The sequence below is a fragment of the Hippocampus comes genome, unplaced genomic scaffold, assembly GCF_001891065.2.
Source record: "Hippocampus comes isolate QL1 unplaced genomic scaffold, H_comes_QL1_v1.1 scaffold205, whole genome shotgun sequence".
NCBI lineage: Eukaryota > Metazoa > Chordata > Actinopteri > Syngnathiformes > Syngnathidae > Hippocampus > Hippocampus comes.
The window spans coordinates 439,309-464,834 of NW_017804874.1; the positions used below are offsets into that span (position 1 = coordinate 439,309).

Sequence of the window (25,526 nt, forward strand, 5' to 3'; positions counted from 1 at the left end):
CACTTCCCAATTAAACATCTAAGAGTTTTGAGTTGAACCATTCTTCAGAAACATCAGATGATGTGAAACATTCCTCACATAAAAGAGTTCTGACAAGACCTATGATTACGGTACACATTCTTGACTTGTATGAAGTCAAGAAAAGGTTACAACAGTAGCTCTAAAAGCCTCAAACCAATGCAAGACAGATTGTTTGTAAAAATACACCATTTTAGGACAGTTTATTCTCTCCCTGGAAGTGGCCGGCCTGTAAAAAAAATAAATAAATACATCTCTCGTGTTAGCTAAAGACTTCAGCGGTATACAGAAATATCTAGCACAAGGTGAGGGTTTTATCTCTGTTGACAAATAACAGTAAGAACTGAGTTGATGATAGCACCCCACAAAGGAAGTTACTCCTGCCCCCACACAAAAAAAAAAAAAAAAAAATCTGAATGTCTGATGTTATCAAAAGACCACCTGGATGTTCCACAGTACGAAGGCAAACTATTCTGTGGGCAGGTGAAACCAAAGTTGAGTTGTATGTGTGAACACACAACATTGCCTACAAGAAAGAAAGAAAGCTTGGTGTGTGGCCAATGAGATGTAATTGAGAAAAAGATCATTCCGGCAAAGACGGATTGTTTTCTTTCTCTCCCTCTTGTTTAAATTCCTCTCATTCTAGCCTCACAGGCACTGGCATCCACTCAACTGACTGCTAAGTGGAACTGGGTATGCAGCGGGAAAATGTGAAGTAAATTCAGAAGTGATGGAGGGCAGGGTCGTTTTCAAGCAGAGAGGGACAGCGAGGGGAGGAGTGGGAGAGCCAGTGAGAGAGAACTTTGGAGGCAAAGAGAGCGTGAACAGATGTGGGTGGGTTTGTGTCAGCTTGGGTTTGCGCTGGCTCGCCTGGAAGAATTGTAAACACACAAAGAAACACATTCCTTGTTTCCGACACACAGGAACATGCAAGGGACACATGCACAAAAGCGGGATTGTGAAGTGTGGAGTTGTGATTTATAGTAGAGCAGTTATTGTGTCTATTCAATATGTTATTGTACCTGCAGCATTTAGAAAGAACCCAGTCACAGGTCCAAGAGCAACAGCAGCAACAACAACACTTTACAGATCAGACTGAACACGTGGCCTCCCTAATCTCTTGGAAATGTGGAAATTTGTCACACTTCAAAGTGACACAGGCGTGAGTAAAGGTGTAGTGTGTAAACACCTCGAACTCTTGCTCACTCAAATGTGGTTATGGCTGCTGAAAGAACACACAAACAATAATAGAGAGATACATTCAAAATGGAACATTTTCTATTCATTGCCTGGATATGTCAATCAGGTGTTCTATAAAACCAAATAATTGTTTGGAGAAAAGACTGATAAACTGTCATATTTTATGTAGTTTTGTGGAGGAGCCTAACACATTTATCATGTCACGGTTCTGTTTGTGACCAACAGGTGGCACTGTAGGGCTCCGCCTGCAGCTGCACACCTGTTGGTCATTACGTCATTAGTTGTATAAAATGACTTTATTTGAATGAGTTTTTGAATTAGTTTTTCCTGTGTATTCCTGTTTGCATTTTTGTGAAATACATTTTGGTCAGCCACCCTGCTCCTCCCTGCCTCCCTGCTTTTTGGGGTCCTCCAACTACCACCACGCAAAACATGACAGAATGAAAATGCAAACAGGAATACATAGGAGAAACTAACTCAAAAACTCATTCAATAAAGTCCTTTTATACAACTAATGACATAATGACCAACAGGTGTAACGCTGCAGGTGGAGCCCTACAGTGCCACCTGTTGGTCACAAACAGAACCGTGAGATATCATGGGTGTACAGTGTGATGTCAAATGTTTTAGACGTCATTAATCCTGACGATCAGTCTGTAAGATTTCGATCTCATACTATCTGAGTAATTATTTACCACCATCTTGGGAGTGTGTCACATCGACTGAAGCCACAGTCTCGTCGTGACAGGCAGATTAGCTGGTAGGGAGTCTAATACCTTTAGGCTCGAGAATGAGTTGCCATCCACAGCTCTTCTTGTGTCAAGGAGAAAGGTTTACTTACAGCAGATCTCGTCATGGGTGTTAGTCACGCTTCGTGTACTAACGCCGGCCAGCAGGTAGTGCTTCCATAGGAGTCTTTACATGCACATGGCGAACAAGTTGTCATAATTTGTCAAGCATAATTCTATACATTTCCATTTGTTTCATTTTTGAACCCCCCCTCTCCCAGTGCTTTACAGTGCTGTCCTTTCAGTACATAAAATAAGCAATTTAATTACATTTTTTGAGATGCGAAATGTTCATGAAATAATAGATTCATTTAATCGGTTCATAAAATAAGATAAAGTACCATATTGGCCCGAATATAAGATGGTATTTTTCGCATTGAAATAAGACTGAAAAAGTGGGGGTCGTCTTATATTCAGGGTCTAGACATTATACCCATTCACGGCGCTAGATGACGCCAGATATCATTGAAACGAATGCTGAACTTGACTCCGCAGGCCAAAGTGAACCCCTGTCACGAAGAATAAAAATAAAAATAGCGGTAGCACGAAGAAGAAAAATAAAAATAGAAGTAAGAAAGAAAAGAGAAGAAAATAATAGAAGAGATAACAGAAAATGGAGAAACGTAGCGACAATCTGGAGAAAAGTGGGTCGAAGATTGGCCGGGTTAACTGGCAGCTGAGGAGAAGTTATGATGTCATTTACATTTCAAAAACCAGAAGCCATTCATTTACGAATGTGATTGCACTTGAGCTTACATATTTAAATGTTCAGATATTAAGATTTGAATGAGGCAAAATAACCTGCTTTTTCTCTCAAATATATTGTTATAATCATTTGTTTCAGATGTACTGTAATTATTTTCTGTATAAAAATTAATTTGGTGTTCAAAGTCTTTTTTCAAACTTAAGTTTTAAAAAAGAGGGGGTCGTCTTATTATCAGGGCCGTTTTATATTCGGGCCAATACGGTAAATAGTATGATCAGTGAAAAAAAATGACGATACGTCCAACATATGTTTTGTCTCAGCAATATTTTATGACTGGACTTCCGACATGCTTGAATCAAGTCATGACTGGACTTTAATTTTTTGGTTGCAGCTTGACTTGCTTGATTTGTTTTTTTCCACGGTGAATTGCTTGAAATTGCACATTTTTGACTTATTCCCACCACTGTATGTCACCTCTGATAAACCACACAAGCCGGTATACAAACACATTTCCGACTGTATTGCATGCTTTGCTTTCAGCCACTACAACATCACTGCCCATGCACAAGCCACATGAATTGGTAAACTCGAATAAAAAAACCATACATATGAACACATAAGATGTAAATACCTGTACTTAAGGTACCAACGTTAAAGAAATGAATATATTTTTCTTCACAATCAATGACTCAGGAGGCTTTTCTACAGGTTGTCTGTGTGTCATTGGCATGAACACAAGTCCTAGTATACACATACTAACCCAAACACAGAGTGAAGTAAACTTTTTCTTTTTTTTAATTAGGGCATGCCTAGCACATGTTAAGTAGCCACCTTGTGCACCCACAGCTTCACATACACAATGAATGGGCTGGTCAACTGTGCGCTGAGCTGATCTTCTCTAATCTTTTAAAGTGCCGCAGCAGTTTAGGGGGCACAACTAGGCAGCTGGTGGGCCAGATACGGGCAGGGGACCCACCTATTGACTAACCCTGAAGTAAACTATATACTATAGCAGGGACAGGCAACTATGGTGATGGGTTGTTCAATCATCCCTTGCGGCCTTGAGTTCCAAATCCCAAATCCTCACTGTCGAAGAAGGACCTCGTCGACTTGATACGCTTTCGATCCGGCCATCACCCATCACTCCGACGATGGCAAAATTTGCTGGGGAAATGCAAGGACAACCGTTGCCGACTGTGCCCTTGCACAAAGCCCTTCTCCAGCAATTGCTCCTTTTAGACAAGGGGCCAAATGTTGGAAGAGTCCTGGTGGTTCAGAACTTCTTCCATTTACGGATGATGAAGGCCACTGCGCTCATTATAACCTAAAAATCAGCAGAAAATATTCTGTACCTTTCCCAGATTTGTGCCCTGAGACAATCCTGTCTTGGAGTTCTATTGACTATTCTTTGACTTCATGCTTCGTTTGTGCTCTGACATACAGTGTTACCCGTGGGACCTTATATACACAGGCGTGTGCCTTTCCAAATCATGTCCAATCAACTGAATTTTCCACAAGAGGACTCAAAGCTGAAGGAAATTCTCAAGAATGATCAGTGGAAACATGATGCTCTTCGTGGCAAAGGCTGTGAATACTTATGTACATGTGATTACTTACTTTTTTTTTTTTTTTGGGTTAAGTTTTTAAAAATCACAAAAAAACAACAAAAAAAAAACTTCGCATTGTCATCATGGAGTGTTGTGTGGATCATTTTGAGGAAGAATATTTTCCACTCTGGAGTGATGTTTGAACAGAATGAAATGTGGAAAAAGTGCAGCGCTGTGAATACTTTCCAGGTGCACTGTAGCTTTGTTGAATCAATAAAACATGAATAAATAAAACCTTTTTTGGGGCATTTTAGAACAGGGACAGCAGTAAGACATTCATTCTATTTGTACAAACTCCAGCCCTAACTATATTTCAACAAATAAATAATAACTACTGTAGATAGATGGATGGATAAGAGTAGGACAGGTACTGTATGTTTTCCATCCATTAATTTTCTAATCCGCGTATCCCCACGAGGGTCGCGGGCATGCTGGTACCGATCCCAACTTCCTTTGGGCAGTAGGCGTGGGACACCCTGAACTGGTTGCCTATGCTACATATTCATAAAATAAAAGAGAATGTGTGAGTGCTAGTTTTTCCCACCAGAGGACAGCATGCATCCTCTCATGGCACCATACCAACTTGCATCAACTCAATGTGGAAATCAGTTGAATTTGCCAACTGGGACAGACGTCTGTTGTCTGTGTGATTCGCCCTACTGCTGAGTATTTCTGAAAACAGAACAGCAGGTGATTTTGAGGAAAAATCTGCTTTAATTGCACTTGCCAGATAATATTTACACCATCTGTATCAAGGCCAGGCGCGTTTGTACATTTTTACAAACTTTCAAGATTGAGGCTACATTCACACTGTAGAGCGTGATGCCCAATTTAGATTTTTTGCTCAATCTATTATTTTTATGTACAAAATTGCAAAATCAAATGCGTCTTCTTATGTGAATGTAACATGTCCGTGATGTGACACACATGCGCACAAATGATGACGTTGAGTGACGTGCATCGAACGACGTCACGCGGCGCATTGTTTACGATCTTTAATATGACCCCCCAAGTATGGGCTCATTTTATCATCTCATATCCTCAAAGTAGTGAGGCTGGAGGAGGTAAAATATTTTGGAGATATGAGGCAACACCTTTCTATCTATTCATTTAATGGAGATATCTACTAATTATGATGTCATACCTTTGACATGCATTATAAATGAACCGTCTCTGTGGCTGAATTACTACTTTTACCACAAATGTCAACTTTATGTTTCATGTTTCAAGTGGGATGAAATTAAAATCAAATGCAAAGTCAACAAACACTACTGCGATTGTAATTAGTCTCCCTCCACTCTCCACTTGTCCATGCGGGATGCATATTTGGCTTTTGATAATGTATTGGTCTGATGTGAACGGATGAGCATTCATACTGCAGATGCATCACGCAGATATCTGATTTATGTCCTGAAATGAAAGAAATCAGATCTGACAAACATCGTAATGGTACTGTTCACACCCCCCAGTTGCAGATTATTTGTGGGCAAGTGACAGCTACCATCAATGCATATTCCCGGGATGAATTTAGTTCCCAGCCTTTCCCCGATGATAACTTTTGGTGCTGTACATAGTCAAGCAATGTTGTGGTGGATGCTGCATGCTGAACTAGTGAGCTAGCTACGGAGATAGTCTCTTCGCTTGCTGCCGTGAGAGGTGGCAACAAACTCACGACATATGTCACACATGAGTTGCCATGACCACTTCTACTTGTTCTTCTTCTATTTCTTCTTTGTCTGCTTCTTACACTGTTAACCACTAGATGGTGGCACACTATTTGGTTTGACACAGTGTAAATTTGAAAGAAGAACAAGGAAAACACAAGTACAAGTACCTTCAAAATAACGGATCCGAAACAATGGACTCCAGTCTTAATGAACAAAATCCATCGAAATAGTGGTGCCAGGCTGGAACTCCAAATGCCTGCTCGCAGCAAGCAAAGTCCGTTCATTCCAGATTTGCCCGTTTTTTTGTTTTTTTTTTCTCTGATGCAATCAACAAACCGAGCCTGATCCCGTAGTTTTGCCACAGGGTGTACCACAAAAGGCTCATGGTTACGTTGATGCTCTACAAGCCACTGTTTACTTGAGCCCACGTGTTGTACACACACATTGCTTGAATATTTTGCTCTGATTTTGGGACAGTAAGTATAAATTTGTTACGTGTCAAACCACTGACTATGGCATCCAAACATACTGAAATGGAAAAAACCAAAAGGGTGCTTACCATATAATTGGTGACAAGTTGGACCTTAAGAAGATGGAATCAGAGGTTTCAAAGTCTCACTGTGAAGCAGTAAACAGGCAGGAAATTGGAAACTGATCTTATACACTAAAAGTTGGATATCCAAAACCGCCAGGTCCATGTAAAGTAATCACAGGATTCAAGCCACCACCGCCAACTGCTTCAATATCACTTTTTTTTTTTGTAAGTTCGTTAGTTAAGGATATACCTTGTTTGTATATTTTTGTTTAACTCTTTGGGAAGGATTATTGATGTATGTTGTGAGATGATACATCCATCTACTTTAAATCTGCTGATGATACATCTGCATTTGCTAACTGCAAACACTGAGAGGAATCTGTTTGTGCAATATTTTTGTGTTGTCCTTTACTCTTGCTTTTTCTTATTATCTTATGTTTTTAAATTTGTGTTATTATAAATGTGTGTCAAATGACCTTTAAAAAAGTGCCACAAACATTCCAAAAACATTCCTTGGAAGTATTTAAAATATTTATTTCTATATCGCTGATGTCATTTGTCACAGGGGTGGTTTGTCACAAAACCCCTGCGATGGAGGGGGATTACTGTAATGATAACAATAATAATAATAATAAGAAGAAAAAGAACAAGAAAAAGAAGAGGAATTTTAAAAATGCATCACATTTATAGAACACTTTTCTAATAGGCAATCATGTTACCAGCGTATACAAGAGAAGAGAGATAATTTAGAGTATACTGTACTGTAGTTCAATATCCTGCATGTTTACTGGCTGTGCTATCAGCAACTAATTAAGCTGAAGAAAATGTTTTTGAAGAACTTTTTGTTCAGTTTCTCTCTCTCTCTCTCTCTCTCTCTCTCTCTCTCTCTCTCGATGGAGATCTTGACCTCAAATTACGAAGCCTCGTTCTTGCAGAGAAGCAAAGGTCTGTTTGCATAAATACAGCAAGTCTGAGCTGGGCACATGCCCAAAGCCATATGAGTCTGTTAATAGAAGACTTCCAGAGACATCACATGATGCTTAGGCTGAACTTGGATCAGGTGATTGGGAAGATCTGGAGATCGTGCCTGCTGCCTCTGTTCTAATGATAAGAGGTACAAATGTGAATGTGTGAATGTCCTCGTTTATCTGTTTCAGTCCTCAAGGAGAGAACAAGGCATCTCTCCTGATGATGAACAGTTCCAGATTCCTTAGAGAGTAATCTATTCCCATAACTTGCATTTCACATTAGTTTCATAAGTAATCATTTGTGACTTGTTTTGCTTAAAGTTTGCAAAAATGGATGCTGAGTTAGTTTCCCAAAACGAAGCAATGGAGGCAAACACTTTCCAGTGGCACAGATAATACTGTAGATCAGGGGTGTCAAACTCATTTTTGTCGCGGGCCACTTTGGAGTCATGTCTTCCCTCGGAGGGCCATTATGACAGTGAAAGCAAATAAATGTTTCATCATCACATCATATTATGACTTGTACACAACAAATCAAATTGATGGATTACTAGTTTTGAAATCAGTCAACTGTTTGTTGTTTGTTCAATTACTGTCCAAGTGAGTGAAAACAGGGTAAAAAAAATAATAGCAAAATCTCATTGTTATTTATTACACATGACAATTTGACATTTCAGTCCAAATTGAAGCAAGGATCATGGAAGTTGATTTGCTTTCGTGGACCACATAAAATGATGTGGCGGGCCGGATCTGGCTCCCGGGCCTTGAGTTTGACACCGTGCTGTAGATGTGTAACAGTTTGTGTTTTTTATATATATCTTCCTGTGTGGAGTTTGTATGTTCTACCCATGCCTGTGTGGATTTATCTGGGTGCTCCGGTTTCCTTCCACATTCCAAAAACATGCGTGGCAGATGAATGGAACACTCTAAATTGTCCCTTGGTGTGAGTGTGAGCGCAGATGGTTGTTTGTCTATGTGTGCCCTGCAGTTGGCTGGCAACCGGTTTAGGGTATACCCCGCCTACTGCCTGAAGATGGCTGGGATAGGCTCCAGCACGCCCCGCGACCCTTGTGAGGATAAGCGGATCCATTTTTGATGACGTTACTGACTTTGTATTTAATTAAAAAAAAAAAAAGTCACTCAAAGGTTGAGGAACAAACCCACAACTTTTAGATTGGGAGACAGCCACTCTACCACCTGAGCCATGCCACTGCTACAGCTTGTTCATATATCGCTGGTCTCACGCGCAATACTCGTACCTCCAAGACTGTTTTTGAGGTCTCCTTTTGGAGATACCAGTAATATACTAACAGCCAGGAGTGGCATGACACTGGTGATGAGTGGCAGTCACTCAACTTGAACATTTTTTTGTATAAACTACTACTGCGCAAGTAAAATTGACTCAAAATTTCTGAGTGAAGGATTTCGAAGTGAAAAAAAATTACTTTTTAGTAAATAACACTCCATTTTTCCAGTGCACAGACAGAGAGCCATCAATGAGAGCAAAAGACATTAACTCAAAGAGAAAGAGGCTGTAATAGAGCATGTACTGTATCAGCTACGGGAGGAATGAATAAGCTGAGTGCTGCATTTCTTTGCCAGAAGGCAGGGAGTGTGTATGTGTGTGCTCGTGTGTGTTTGTGTGACAGAAGGAGAGGAGGGGGCAAAAGAGAGAGAAAGGAGAGGGTGAGACAGGTGAGGAAACAAGCTGCAAGAGGGAGAGGCATGCGGTCTGAAGGAGAAAGAGCCACCCTCCTCCAGCAATGTGACTCCCTCCCCTTCTCCATCTTTTCAGCAGCTCTCCCCCTTTCTACATCTGTCATCCCTCTGTCCATCTGTTGGTGCTGTCTCCCATACTGTTCGTACATGAGTGATCCAAGGAAGGATGTTGAAGTTCCGTGTGGACAGGAGAATCAGGTAGGTGGAGACAGAATGGAGGCGGGAACACTCGGAGCTGGGGTTGAGACGGGATGTGGGAGAGGAGAAAGGAGATGAGGAGAGGTTGACAGAGGAGTGGATGGCCAAATGCTTGTAGGTCAGAGATGACTGCAATGCAGTAGCAATCAGAAACATTGCATGATAAGCTCTTTGTCTATGGCTGGTGTGCATTATGTAGCATGACCTATAGAAAACATCTTAGTAAATGAATTCGTAAGTCATGTGGCTGTGTGGTGACCTACTGTCGCTCAATCTCCTCCTCTAGTGGGTTGCTATAACACTGGCAAGGGTCCTGTTAGTGAGGTGTTTGTGTTTGCGTTTGTGTCTGTGCGTGTGCGTGTGCGTGTGTGTGTGTGTGTGTGTGTGTGTGTGTGTGTACACACACACACACACACACACACACACACACACACACACACACACACACACACACACACACACACACACTGTGTGTGTGTGTGTGTGTGTGTGTGTGTGTGTGTGTGTGTGTGCTCCGGCTATCTAGCTAGCTAGCTATCTAGCTAGCTAGCTAGATAAAGTACTTTAAAATTTCCATATGTAATATACATATATGTATATTTATATGATATGTTATTATCATTATTTTTACATTGGGAATGTGGTGACAAAGTGGGTAGCACATGTGCTTCACAGTTGGGAGGTGCTGTGCTCGATCGTTGACTTCGCCCTTCCTGTGTGAAGTTTGCTTGTTTGCGTTGGTTTTCTCAGGGTTCTTTGGCTTCTTTTCACATACCTAAAAAGCATGGATGGTCGATGAAATGAAGAATTTCAATTGCTCATAGAGGTCAAAGTGGTGACTGGTTGTTTGTCTATGTCACGGCCTCTTTGGATCATTCAGAGACAGGAACATACAAGGTCGAAAGGATGGCAGGGACAAGAAGGAGTGTGGTCAAATGCCACAATCTTTATTTTGCCCAACCAAGAATAAGTTTAAACAAACAAACAAAAAGGATTGGAAACTCAGACCAAAAGGAAAAAAAAAATGTGTGGCCAACACTGGACCAACCCAAATTGAAGGTTGTCCTATCCAGTGTTTTCCCCATCACCTTCGGAAAGGCAAAAATCTTGATTAACAAAGAACAAATGAATGGGGCTACTGGTGGTCACCAGCCCAAACTAAAACAATAAACTAAAACCAGAAAAGTTCCAGCATGATTGTCATGCATGGAACCGGGCAGCTGTGGAGAAAAGAGACGCGTTAGCCAACAAAAAAGATTGCCCTCGACATTACCTTTGTGTCATGTGTCGTGTCTTTGAAAGGTAAAGGCACTCCTCCACTAGCGGTGGGGCTGAATGTGTTGCGGCTTTTAAGCGTGTGTTGAGAAATCCAGGATAGAATTTCTGAGTCATGTACAGTGTACAGGTATCTGGAAATGACATCATTGAAACGTCACTATTCGTGTCGGCACAGTTAATGAACAAGGGAAATTCATGTGACTCACAGAAACACATCCAATCATTTTTGGAGTTATGACCTCTTTTTTTTTTTTTCCCTAAATCAAACACGTTTGATTTCGAGGGCCAGTGACACCTAACAGAACCCAATATTGGCAAACTGTATCAAAATTCAATTTAGAAAATAACTGACAATCCCTTTTCACTAAGGCAAAGGTGCATAAATCCAAGACAATACATCAAAAGCATGTATAAACACACCATCGCAGTCAATATCAATCTTTTGCAAAACACCAATTTAAACATAAATATAGCATGCCATTTGTCCATTTTGTACCACAGCATAAACCACAAATTATTCATAAACGGATGATCTAAATGAACCCCAGAAGACATAATTTTGGTGTTTTGATTTCAAATATTATTTTCAGGCGGACACTGTTGTAAGACTAAAAAAACAAAATAAACAATCACACAGTTCAAGTGGCAACCAAAGCTTTGACCACTGGGGTGGGGGCTGGGGGGCACATAAAGCCTCAGGAAGCGGAACCTTTTTGTGAACCAGTTGGATGGAAAACTTCAAGTAGTCAGAAGGATTCATTTGCCCATCACTAGCCTCCACATTCTCGCCACCCCTCTATATCTTCTCCACCTCAGTGCTCATTGTTACCGGGTGTGACACCAGGTTGGAAGAAGAAGCAGAACCTCTCAATGGTGGTCAGAGAAAGTGTAAGGAGACCATAATGGCTGCATGCAACAGTCTACATGTGTACTGTATGTGCTTGGCGCCGAATGCGAACTGTACCTTGCCTCTTGGGCAGCGTCAGCTGGGATAAGCTTCAGTCACCCCTGGCCCTAGTAAGGTCAAGAAATGTAGAAATTTGATGGATGGATGGACATAATATTTATTTTCAGCCCCCCCCCCCAAAAAAAAAATCCATGCATGAAAATAAATAAATAAAATACAATTTCTACATTCCTACATATCATCAGCAGCGGCTCCTCTTGTTGTATGTTGTGAGAGGGAAGAAATTTCAACTGTGCTGTATGTTGCACATACAGCACATTTGACAATAAAGTTGTACTTGAGACTTGATACTTGATATTGAATGTTTAAGGATGTGCTTGGAAACTCCAAAGGTTTCCAGGACCAGTTTCCTGAAAATAGGGATGTGAATAATTTTCAAAATTAAAAACAATGAAAAGAACTACGATAATATTTTTCATTTGTATCTCGAAAAGAATGTCCTCCAGCCATCAGCCATTCATTTAATGACGAGAAGATACTTTCAATAAATAATAGTTGAATGATTTTGTGATATGTGTCATAAAAGTAACAAAGTTGAATCGTGAGTTTCTCAATTTCGGTTCTACTCATAAAATAATGGAAACTAGGCCCCATGGTGGTTGACTGGTGAGCACATCCGCAACACTTAAGTAAGGATAAGCGGTTTGGAGAATGGTGGATGTCATCCTTGGTTTTCTGACCTGTTGGCAACCAGTTTCTAATGCACATCACAGTATTTTAACTTGGCTGTTTGGCCTTTTACATCATGTGACTTCATGATTACTCCTGCCATGAAATGTTGAGTGCCAAGGGTTTTATCTCTTGGCTTAGCAGTTGATCAGCGTATCCGAGTCTATAGAAGTAGCTTGGAGTTAAGTCCCATGACGGGACTTGCCCGTTAGCTTGCTGAGGTGCGGTCCTCCTCCTGCGCAAGATGATGCACCCCCGACTGCATTGCAATATATTTGCATGCCAAAAGATTTATTTACTGTTGTAATTCAATTAAATCTGTGCTGTTTTTGATTGATTTTTAAGACCATAAGGAAAACAAGGGCAGCCCGGTGGTCGACTGGTTACTGTGTCGGCTTCACAGTGCAGAGGTGCAGGGTTCGATTCCGGCTCCGGCTTCCCTGTGTGGAGTTTGCATGTTCTCCCCGTGCCTACGTGGGTCTTTGTCCGGGTACTCCGGTTACCTGCCACATTCCAAAAACATGCGTGGCAGGTTAATGGAACACTCTAAATTGTCCCTTGGTATGAGTGTGAGCGCAGATGGTTGTTCGTCTATGTGTGCCCTGCGATTGGCTGGCAATCGGTTCATGGTGTCCCCCGCCGACTGCCCAAGACAGCTGGGATAGGCTCCAGCACGCCCTGCGACCCTTGTGAGGATAAATTCACTCGTCAACTTGTGTGTGGGCAGCGTGGAATCGCTTCCCACTCAGTGATGGTGTGAATGCGGGTGTGCATGGTTTTTCGTCTCCACATGTGTCCTGTGACTGACTGTCCACCAGTTCAGGGGTTCACCCTCCTTTTGCTTGAAGTCAGCTGGGATAGGCTTCAGCAACTCCGGCTACTCTCTTCAGGATAAGCACTGTTGACAATGGATGGATAACGATGGCTACATACACACTGCAGGGTGTGTTACTCAACTGTTCGTAAAAATGTACTAAAGCAAAAAAAACACAGATACCTTTGTCTTCCAATACATCACCTCATCAACTCCAAAGCTCAACCAAAATGGTGTGTTCAGACTCTATTGACAAGCAATCGAGAATTACGACTAAAAGTTTGATGTCCTTGCAGCACTGGAAGGTTTTTATAGTTGTATGTCCAGGGTTATACCACTCTTTTTTTGGAGTTTATTATTTCTTCTTCACTGGTCAGTCATCCATCATTTTCTAGACAATTTTTCTTCATTAGGGTCCCAGGTGAGCTAGAACAAGAGACAAAATACAGTCTTGAAGATTATTCTCTACCAGCCAATCACAGGGCACGTGCTGCATTGGCAATCAACTATTGACACTCATACTCACATCAAAGTCTTCAAGTAGGTTAGGTGGAAAGTGAAGACACCGGAGAAAATCCATACTCGCATGGGGAGAACCCACAGACTCCCCAATGCCAACATTCAAACCCCTGAGGCCACCATGCTGTCCCGACACAATTTGATTCAGAATTATGATGCTGTAGCATGATATTCTTTTCCTAAGGAGTGAAGCTGGCTTGTTTTGCTGAACATCTGGCAGTTGTAATTAGCTTTTTGTCCTGAAAAGACAAGAGACTTGTGCGTGTTTATCCACCCATCTACTTAATCAGCAGCTGCCTCTATATAGGTTTGTAGGTTAACCAGCACACACACGTACACTTACAACCCCACACCTCCACCCCCGACACAAACTGCTCATTGCCAACCTATTACGTTCACATGCAAATGCTGTAAAAAAAGAAATAATAATAATAACACTGGGTAGATTCCACAGCACTAACATGAGAAAGAAGCATTGGGATAACCTAAAATCAAGTAGGGCATTACTCCTGGTGCAGGCAGGTGTAGTATTGCTTTCAGCAAGTATATCATCCATAGAGTGAGTAATGTCATAACATTAGAGCAGTCTGATCAGCTGTCAGCCAGTGTACCTCAAAACTACCTCAACCACCACATTTTTCCTGCGCCGAACCAGAGAGAGGTTTTACTGTTACTGCTACGGTGGTCGTCACTCCGTAGTTGTATTTTGGGCTCCGTAAATGGCCACAATAAATGTTTGAGACAGAAATGTCCACAGCATGTCATTTGCTTGGAGCGATTGATCCAGAGTAGCATTCAATCCATCATCTTGTCAAGTAAGTGAACATTAGCTACAAATACGAGAAGTTGAAGCATCTCTATTCTGTTAAGCCTTCATCTTTTGCAATATGTCTATATGCCAGCTTTTCTGTTATATTTCGTTGGTTTTTGAACATCTTTTCCTGCTCTCTTTGCTCATCCGTCGTATGACTTGGGATACTTTCATTTCTGTTGGTAATTGTCATGATGGTCATGTGTGAGCGTCAGCGTTCAGAGAAATGTATTCGTAAAATACTCATTTTTATTTTTATTTGAATCTGTCTGTTTGCAGTCAACATGACGCCAGTAGACCAGCTGGACCAGTAATGAACACAATCCAGCTACAAGGATCTGCACCAATACACAACAATCTGCAGTGAGTAAACACACACTACACATAGTTCTCAGCATGATAATTCCATCACAGTGATGGAAGCTTTTCACATGCAAAACTTTCTCCGAGCTACTGTATTTGGAAAAGAAATGAGCAACAATAGGACAACGAAACACCCTGGGAAGCTGCATTGCAGGACTGTTGCACCTCTCTGTTGACCTCGATGATTTACAAAGAATGCTGAAGGTATAAACGGTAACAAGGTGTTCATCAGTTATCTTGTAAAAATGAAGTAGTTCCGTAGTGTATTGAACTCTGCATTATCAATTAACTAATGTCATGATCAAACGACCCTTGTGAGGATTGACTATCGTTGCTGGCCAGCCCCGGGGGGGCTTGTGTTTTGCGCCTGTAACGGGCAGCATTTTCACAGCCCCGCTTTGTTCAGCGGAAAGGTCGATGCTGTTAGACAGTCTGCGGCTGGATGGATGCAAGGCTTGAGGAGCCGACGATGAGAAGAAAGGAGCGTCAGCGCGAAGCGCCGATGTGCATGTGAAACTGGGAGTTGCGGCTTGGAATTGAAGCTGATTTACATGGGACAGGAGATGAGAGCCAATCTATTTTCGTTAATGGACGCAACAGCTTCTTGTTGCTTTCAAATTTAGCTTGTAGCAGAAATGTGCACATTCTCAGCATGACGTCTTTGATCCACTGGTGAAAAGGACACTTTGATTCGCTCCTTTTTCATCAATAACTGCTTCAAACAACAAAGTGTATGCAGGAAAAGTGTTTAAGATTGCACGATTGTCTTTGTCTTATGTGTTGTGTTGTATTATTTTGTCATTTTATGTTAACTGTTCTTTTGATGGTGGCGCAGGCACCCGCAGCGGCTCCTCTTGTTGTCTTGTCTGTTTGAGAGGGAAGACATTTCATCTGTGCTGTATCTTGCACATACTGCACATTTGACAATAAAGTTGTACTTGACTTGACTTGACAAGCGGATCAGAAAATGGATGGATGGATGATGTCATGATGTACATCAGGGGTATCCTAGTCCTGTCCTCGAGAGCCCCTATCCATCCTCTTTTATATGTTTCCCTCCTCCAACACACCTAATACAAATGACCAGGATCCTTATCAGGTTCTGCAAAGCTTTCTGATGAACTGATTATTTCAATCTTATGTGTTGGAGTAGGGAAAGATGTGGAAAACAGACTTGATGGTTGCTCTCGAGGACCAGACTTGGACACTCCTGCTGTACATTGATACATACTGTAGTTCACTGGCAAACCGAATGAGACTTATTTCTGTTGCGTTTGCTTCTGGTTCCACAGTATGACAGACTTGAATGTGAGTGTAATGAAGGCCTTGGTTTTGGGGACATTTCCATGTGGTAGCCCAGCACTACCACAAGCATCACCAAGAATTCAAGTTAGCACAGATGATAGAACACTGGTATTTATTATGAACATGCCCCAAAAAAAAGATTGAACCTGCAGACAAGAGTGAGCTGTGGGGGTGCCCAAGACTTATAATCAAGACTTGGATTCATGTCTCTCGTCGACTGTGAAAACGTGATCACAAAAGAGGAATCTTGCAACTTTATATGATGCTGCCAAACCATTTGAAAAATGTGATGGCTTTTGAAAAACATCACCCAAGATGAGGACACGCGACACCTCGACATCATTGCTTTTTGTCTCCTCCAGGAGCTGTGATTCGATGATGAAAGGGAAAGTGAACACTGCTACTGAGAAGATCAATCACACTAAAAGTACAAACATGGTGTCAGAAGTGTCTCAAGAAGTCCAACCTTGTGCACGGGTAAGAATTAACACATTCATACACAGTGCAAACAAAGTACATACCCCAAAAATAAATATATGATTGTTCTCAAAATATTGAGGCCCTTTTTACATCATACCTGATTGTGAATGGGCAGAATGGTGAACTAGTGGTTAGCACATCTAACTCACACTTCTGAGGTTTGAGATTTGAATCTTGGCTTCAGGCTTCCTGTCCAGAGCTGGCGTGCTCTCGACATTCTGCCCCTGTCTCAAAGCACTTTGTTTTGCTCCTACATTTAACAAAAAAAATAAAAAATAATAATAATACCGTATTGGCCCGAATATAAGACGGCCCTGATTATAAGACGACACCCTCTTTTTCAAGACTCAAGTTTGAAAAAAAGACTTTTTAAACACCAAATTAATTTTTATACAGAAAATAATTACAGTACATCTGAAACAAATGATTATAACAATATATTTGAGAGAAAAAGCATGTTATTTTGCCTCATTCAAATCTTAACATCTAAAAATTTAAATCTGTAAACTAAAGTGCAATCACATTTGTAAATGAATGGCTGGTTTTTGAAATATAAATTACATCATAACTTCTCCTCAGCTCCTCAGGGGGCAGATCTTCGACCCACTTTTCTCCAGATTGCGCTACGTTTCTCCATTTTCTGTTATCTCTTCTATTATTTTCTTCTATTTTCTTTCTTACCGCTATTTTTTTATTTTTCTTCTTCGTGCTACCGCTGTTTTTATTTTTATTCTTCGTATATAGTCATTTCTTTAATGTAGGTACCTTAAGTATTTACAGCTTATGTGTTCATTTGTATGTTTTTTATTCGAGTTTACCAATTCATGTGGCTTGTGCATGGGCAGTGATGTTGTAGTGGCTGAAAGCAAAGCATGCAATACAGTCAGAAATGTGTTTGTTTACCGGCTTGTGTGATTTGTTAGAGGTGACATACAGTGGTGGGAATAAGTCAAAAATGTGCAATTTCAAGCAAGTCTCAAGTCACCGTGGAAAAAAACAAATCAAGGAAGTCAAGCTGCCACCAAAAATTAAAGTCCAGTCATGACTTGATTCAAGCATGTCGGAAGTCCAGTCATAAAATATTGCTGAGACAAAACATATGTTGGACTATCGTCATTTTTTTTCACTGATCATACTATTTACCATATTGGCCCGAATATAAGACAGCCCTGATTATAAGACGACCCCCTCTTTTTCAAAACTTAAGTTTGAAAAAAGACTTTGAACACCAAATTAATTTTTATACAGAAAATAATTACAGTACATCTGAAACAAATAATTATAACAATAAATTTGAGAGAAAAAGCATGTTATTTTGCCTCATTCGATCCTGAATATCTGAACATTAAAATATGTAAACTAAAGTGCAATCACATTCATAAATGAATGGCTTCTGGTTTTTGAAATGTAAATGACATCGTAACTTCTCCTCAGCTGCCGGTTAACCTGGCCAATCTTCGACCCACTTTTCTCCAGATTGTCGTTACATTTCTCCATTTTCTGTTATTTCTTCTCTTTTCTTTCTTACCGCTATTTTTATTTTTCTTCTTCGTGCTACCACTATTTTTATTTTTATTCTTTGTGACAGGGGTTCACTTTGGCCTGGGGAGTCAAGTTCAGCATTCGCTTCAATGATATCTGGCGCCATCTAGCGTCGTGAATGGGTAAAATGTCTAGACCCCGAATATAAGACGACCCACACTTTTTCAGTCTTATTTCAATGCAAAAAACACCGTCTTATATTCGGGCCAATACGGTACATGAAATGATGCCTGTGCCCTGCCATTGACTCACGACAAGTCGTGGGTGTTTCCTGGGTGTCACTTGAAGTCAGTTGAGATTGGCTCAACCTCACCCGCAACTCAAATTAGGGACAACATCAGGGAAAGTGGATGGATGGAATTAGTCGTGAATTTGCATTGTCACCCAACATCCTCCAGGTGGTCCTGCATTGCGAAACTGTATAACACATGTGGCATTTAGTCTTTTCAATTCTTCTCCTGACTTGCAGACGTCCCGAACACCAAGAAAGACAGCTACATTTGGGAAGCGCTCCAACTCGATGCGCAGGAATCCTAAAGCAGAAGTCTGCAAAGCAGGATGGCTCTACAAGCAGGTATGTTTTCCAATCACTTGTCAGTATTTCATTCACTGGTTATGTTTTGCGCAGCGGCACGGTGAGCGACTGGTTAGCACGTCGGCCTCACAGTGTAGAGGTGCAGTGTTCGATTCCGGCTTCGCCCTTCATTTGTGGAGTTTGCATGTTCTCCGCGTGTCTGTGTGGGTTTTCTCCAATTGCCCACGTCACATGCATGGCTGACTACATCATCCACAAAGGGAGATCTTCCAGTTTATGTGTATAAACACACTTTGCGCACACCAATCTCATACACAGACCACAGCGTGTCAGTTTCTGATCCCGCAATGTCAAGCACTGTGTGCGCCTTTGACTGCTCAGATTTTAAAGGGAATGACGGGAGCTGGTTTGATTGGCCGAGTCGGCTCTGTTCCGTCCCACAATGGCACACGATGATGCAAACGCCCTCTTCCACCTGTGCAAATCTAGGAAAATATCAAAATAAAGAAACCTCCACGAAATGTCAACGTTTAGACTGAGCTTTGCGCTAAACTTGCGCAGGGCCCGAAAAAAGAGCCCTCTGTTTCACATACTTGCAGTTAGAAATGCCCACTAAAAATGCCGTTTAAACTGAAATAGTTTCACCAATCCGTCACTGTCCTTCCCTGCAGAGAATCTGTCATTGGTTTTACTTTGATTATACTTAGAGTCCCAACCACAGTATGTGCCTCAAACAGATTTTACAGAATATTGGTGCTACAATGTCAACGTTTGTAGAATAATTTGATCTGATGTGATAATAATCATTGCCTGCATGTCCCCACCAGGCCAGTAGCGGAGTGAAGCAGTGGAACAAGAGGTGGTTTGTCCTCTCTGACAGATGTCTATTCTACTATAAAGGTGTGTGCCTCTGATTTGTAAAGTTTGAAATTCATTTTTAATGGCATTAAAATTGATCTATGGTGAATTAAGTTTCGCCAGCAGGAGAGCAAACAGCAAGTCATCTTTGTTCACCTGTGATAACCAAAACATGCAGGCGTGAATACGTTTTCATTCCAAACGCCATATTAATCATTAAACATGAACCACAGCAGCGACAATTCCATTCATTGTTTAAGTGCAATGATTCTTTAAAACTTAGCGCTCGATAAATGATCAACTGAAGTTTGTTGATTGCTTCAACTGGGTTACCTGTCTCATCTAAATTTGTGCTGCTGTAAAGTAACTTATAATAAAACGTGAATGCTACATCGTGTTTGGAAAGTCACTGTGCACTTACTTGTATTAACCGACATGTTTCTATATAGAATACAGACAGTGCATTCATTTATACTGGAAAATAGAAATATACAAATTGAAGTTTCTGACCACCCTGGTTCTTATAAGTTGAGTCTTTTGTCCTTTTTGTCCTTGTTTTCTCTCTCTCTCTCTCTCTCTCTCTCTCTCTCTCTCTCTCTCTCTCTCTCTCGCCAGGTCAAGATGAGTTTGACTGTGGTCCATAATCTTACACACACACAGATGGGAACTTTACCCTATTTTACCCTTTGTCCTCTGTCCCTGTTCATCTTCAGTCCGCCTCCCGCCCTCCCCCGAAAAAGGGTCCATGTATGACACCGTGGGAGAGAGGCATGGGAGGGAGGGGGGCAATTAATACCCTAAAGACAAGACAGCACTTACTTTGCTCCATACATCCGCATAGTACTGCTGATCCCATCTTGAATGGCAAATTTTGCGACAACCGCAAGCAAGTATCAGAGACAACATTTACATTCCATATACAAAGACACCTTCTTGGGTCGTACTGGATGTGGCAAAGTGAAGCAAATTGTGAATACCTATGCTTCCTCCTTGGAGATGTATCATCAAATAAAATACGGAATCATTGCATTTGATTGTATGATGTTATCCTAGCTCAGTTTTCCGATATTATTTGCCGAATTCATATCTAATATTAAAGCCACATACAACATGGCGAATTGGCTGACATATAGCCCGGTTCAACAATTGTCTGCTGCAGAATTAAATCGAAAAAGGAAAAGAATATTTATTTTCATTGTAGAATTTCAAAGACTTTATGGCTCCCATTACATCTTGTCTTAAACGGTCGTAATGCCTCTTTATTTGCCGAAACGAATGTAATATGTCTTTTCTCACTTGTCGTACATTGATGCAACTTGACTAAACCCGTAATGTAGGAATTTTAACGTCATCTAATGTGCCAAAACTGCAATCGATGGTCACCCAAATTTATTTTGATGTCTTGACTGATACCGTCACAGGTGTTACACTTACCGTAATTAAGGATTGCAATGTTTCTGTCACCGTTTTAATTTCTTTAGATGTTTCGTATGTTTAAAAAAAAATTTGGGGCCCCCTTAGTGGTCAACTTCATGTCAATGATTCCCTTGAAAATAAATGTTCTCCCGGCATACATATAGAGGGTGTTTAGTGTTTGTGAATGTACATGTGTCAAATTGTGTGACTGCATCCGCTCATGAGGGCCGTTGCTCACATGCAGAAAAATGGGTCAGTAAGCTAACTTGGCTCTGCTCCGCAAGACGGAAGAGTGAGGCAAGATTCATAACTTTTCTTACAATGTAAACTCAATAATAAAATGCAAATCACACAAAATTAAGAATTTAGTCGTTGTCTAAGATCGGTTTAAAAACCATCCGTATCATTAAAATTCTTTTTATATTTGGTAAATGAGAAACTACACAAATTGTGCTGTAATTTAAAAATGTATTTGGTGATTAGGGATATGGATGACAAAAAAACATGTTGTTGGTAAATGAACTAAAACTTCCTGATATTTTACCGGAGAAAATTGTATAAATCTGTTTAATTGAATGCAAAATACCATTCGATGCTATTATGAATGATCTCAACTTATCATATAAACCAGTGGCATTAAGTCTCTCTCTCTCTCTCTCTCTCTCTCTCTCTCTCTCTCTCTCTCTCTGCAGGGAACTATGGGTAATTTGAATCTTAGTAGTGTGATGTCCGAATGTTTGCTGCTCTTCTTGCATGATGCTAACTGATCCAATACACGTTGAAGAGTAGAATGTAGTAGAATTGTTTTACTTTCAACAATGTTTTTTTTTATTTTTTTTTATTTAATAAGGGTAACTATTAACTCCCTTTAATTCTTTCACTTCTGATTTTTATCAACGGAGCTAATTTGATTAGGTTTCATATGAAGGTAGTGTGATAATTTAACTAAGTTGTGATGGCAACTCTGTTCAAGTTTATTTGTACTACTTACTTTTTTACTTTTGTCCACCTCCTGTGGGGATTCTCTCTTCATTCTGACCACGTCTCTTTGTTCCCTTCCTTTCCTCTGCGTGGCCCAGCTGTATTTTGAAAAAGAGGGCCTGGTGAGAGGGAGCAATGGAAGCAGTAATGTGGCCAGTGCAATTTAGCAGTGTGATAGCTATGCCAGCAAAGAGCAAAGCTCAAAGAATGGGCAGAAGAAAAGCACTTTTGTGGTCGATGCTGTGATTTATAAAGCTCCCTCTGCCTCTCGTCTAAAGCACAGGGCTGCGGTTGGCGCCTCTGTGTGTGTTTACACATCTACTTAGCCAACAGTGACATTTCATTCCATTTGAGCCGTGCTCACATTAGGTGCCGTTAACAAATTGGTCTCTAGGAGTTGAGTATCCCAATTCGACAAATCATTCCATTGCATCTGTACACACACTGTAGCTCTGTCTTATGATAGTTATGCAAAGAAAATCGTTAAGGATTGACAAGCACACAAATTTGTGGGGATGTTGTGCGGGGATTACTCAGATTGCAATTTTATACCAATATTCCAAATGTTGTGCACTAAATTATCTTGTATGCTCACGCAGTTGAACAGCCCTGAGATCATTCATAAAATTGCCCGAAGACTGCATTAATGATTGTCCATCTATCACCAGTCTGTCAAAAAACACGTCATGCTTCGTTCATCTCTTTTTAAATATGTCTTCAGTTGTCATTTGCCAGAAAATCAGGCAATCAGCGATAGACTGATGGACCTTCCGTCAGTGGTGACGAAACATCCATCTCTGGATGATATATCGCAGTAAAGTCCATGATGTTTAAAAAAATGTTGACATAGGCGTTAAAGTTTTTCCCAACACCTCTTATTTTTCCTGTGCTATATGCTGTACCACTGTGCATAGTGTTTTAGAGCTACATTTCAGAGAACGAGCCCTATTTTTATTCTCAGTGTAAGTTTCGTGCAAAGAGTTGTCTGACCGTGCGCATGGGTGGAGGTTTCTTTGTGATGATGCCCCCATGTTTACTCTGAGTGCAGTTATCAAATTGTCAGTAGAGTGCAGTTACTCAGTTGTCACAAGAGTCGGGGTTGAGGCAACTGCATGCGCTAAACACGGTAGACTAGACTAGCACTGGAACGAAAATTAATTCCACTGAGCACATGGGCACCAGTTCACCAAAATAGGGCCCGATGTATTTCAAGATGCAAAATCAGCCAGTGAAATTTATATCAGCTTTGATTAATCTCATTACACTTGCTAAATGTTTGTAAATGCATACAACCCTCCCAAAACGTGCAAAATTAACTGCACTCAGTGTTTGGCAAAGATAGTCCTTAGTGCCCTGCAATTGGTTGGCAATCAGTTATGGGTGCACCCCGCCTACTGCTCAAACACAGCGGGGATTGGCTCCAGCGCGCCCATGACCCTCGTGAGGATAAGCGGTTTGGATAATGGATGGATCAATATTTGCATTACGGAGGAGTGAGAGATACTACTGTATATATTTTAATATAATTATCTGTCATGCATTCAGTCGAACTTGTATGATTTTAGATGTTATCATGTGCCCATTTGCATGTTCATTCCCTTCAAAAAAAAAAAATCTTGATTCAATAAACAGTCGGATTCATAACCAACGTGTTATTTCAATTATTAAATCAACTCAACAACATTAGGTGACAATAAATTGCAATTCCCTGTCGTGAACGCTAGGTGAGTTGCTTTTGAAAGCTAATATGCTAAAGACAGGAATCAAGAAAACAAAAAAGCTCTGTATCAAAGTCAGGTATCATTTGCCACAACATATAATTCTCAAGATAGCATGTACGCCCTCTGTGGCCATAAGCATGACATGAAAGCAAAAACAAAACAAAACAAAAAAACCCACAACAAAAAAATGGATACTGCTTAGAGACGCACACTTTTGTGCCTTTGATCTTGCCTATGCACTTCCTGAAGAAAAGTCCAGTATTTTGGAACTGATACCCGTTTGAGTTGAATAAAACAATTGCTCACCTGTCTCCGACAAGCATTTTCTTTTGTTCTTTAATTTAAGTTTGAATGTTTGACCACAGTGGCGCTGCTTCTAAGCAGGACAAAAAAAAAAAAAAAAAAATTGGCCACATTTTTGTTTTTTTTTTTTAGTGTGTGTACTGTACTGTATTGTATTGTATTTCCTTTATGGTTATAGTACAGTTATACTAAAATGATGTAAATCAGCCATTTTTATTTTTTCCTTCAGAAAACCCAGGTCACAACTTGTTGTATAACACCTTTCTACCATCAACAATATTTGCTTTACACCTACCTTTAACATATATGACCTTATTCACTGATTCACAAAATAATGACATATTCATTTCCAAGTTTTCCATTTTTGCCATGTTTAGGATGGGCCTTGTCGAGATGCTCCTTCTCCTTTTATCGACTTCATTCATTCTCCTTGCATTTTGTTGAAATTATTTTGTAAATAAGTATCAGCCTCGGTTTTATTAGGCATGCCCTTCCTGACTCCAACCCATATTTCTGGGCTTGGGACCAGCACAGAATTGGACTGGCTTGCGCCCGTGTCCTGGTAAAAGGCCCATTCACACTTTGATGACACAGTATCAGGAATGATCAATATTTGGTTGGAGGACCATTTTAAAAAGTGGACTTTTCATGAAAAAAAGGAATCAAACTACCAAATTATAATTACCACTTGGCAATGTAACCCCTGATGGTTGAATCGGTAAATTTCATAAAATCTATTTATTTTTATATTGCATCTCTTTACAGTTGTTCCTGAACGATGCATTTAAGGTTTTCTACTCATCAATGTTTTTAAAAAAAATACTTGAGTGCACGGGTTTGCTTTATAACATAGAGGTCAATAATCGATGTTTTTGCGGCAGGGGCAAGGAAGAAAGAGGCAAGAGGTGCGTCTGCAAATATCACGCATGCACTCACGTGTACACGACGCTGAATCAGTGCGGACGAGCAGCAGGTACAGCTGGCTGCCGCCCGAAATTCCTGCTGCACTGACTCACATGGGCTGATCACTATCTTGCATGCGCGTGCGCACAAAACACACCCACCCAACGACCATGCGCGCACACGGAGAGGAGGGATCCGTGTATTGTATGATTGCACAAACCCTCCCCCTCCTTTTAATCTCTCGCTCTCTCTCTCTCTCTCTCTCTCTCTCTCTCTCTTCCTCAATACACACACAACGCAAGCACACCCCAGTCAGGAGCAGGACGATTGGCCATGCAGAGATAAACATTCACGGAATAAAAGGTAGGAGAAAAAGGAAAACAAATCTATCTACTTGCACTTGCGGAGGTTTTAAGAAATCATGCTGACATCCATTATTCATTCAACATGAGTGGTTTTCTTCTACGGTGGTCCTATTTTTGACTACACGATTCTGATGTGTGGGAGCCATTATAAAGTGCTTATCACATTTTTGAACGGACCATAATGGATACCTATTCTAGGAAACTGTCACCACGGGTAAAAGTGTATGTTCCAGAAGCAGCGCCAGTCCATTTGCAGCGTCTTGTCTTGATTTTTCAAAAAAAAAAAAAAA

At 40.7% G+C, this 25,526-nt stretch overlaps 1 protein-coding gene across 18 annotated transcripts in view; it reads left to right on the plus strand.

The window, feature by feature from the left end:
• plekha6 (pleckstrin homology domain containing, family A member 6) overlaps positions 1-25,526 on the plus strand; it is an 87,995-nt gene that overhangs the window by 20,761 nt on the left and 41,708 nt on the right. For 3 of the 18 annotated variants that reach the window (XM_019879355.1, XM_019879328.1, XM_019879363.1), the window contains exons 1-5: positions 9,191-9,406; positions 14,744-14,827; positions 16,495-16,609; positions 18,624-18,728; positions 19,517-19,589. In XM_019879355.1, coding sequence (XP_019734914.1) covers positions 9,375-9,406; positions 14,744-14,827; positions 16,495-16,609; positions 18,624-18,728; positions 19,517-19,589 — 409 coding nt within the window. In that variant the 5' untranslated portion in view covers positions 9,191-9,374. Of the gene's footprint in view, positions 1-9,187; positions 9,407-14,743; positions 14,828-16,494; positions 16,610-18,623; positions 18,729-19,516; positions 19,590-25,026; positions 25,235-25,526 lie in introns of those variants that run through there. The other 15 variants (XM_019879300.1, XM_019879306.1, XM_019879418.1 and 12 more) reach the window with 12 other exon arrangements.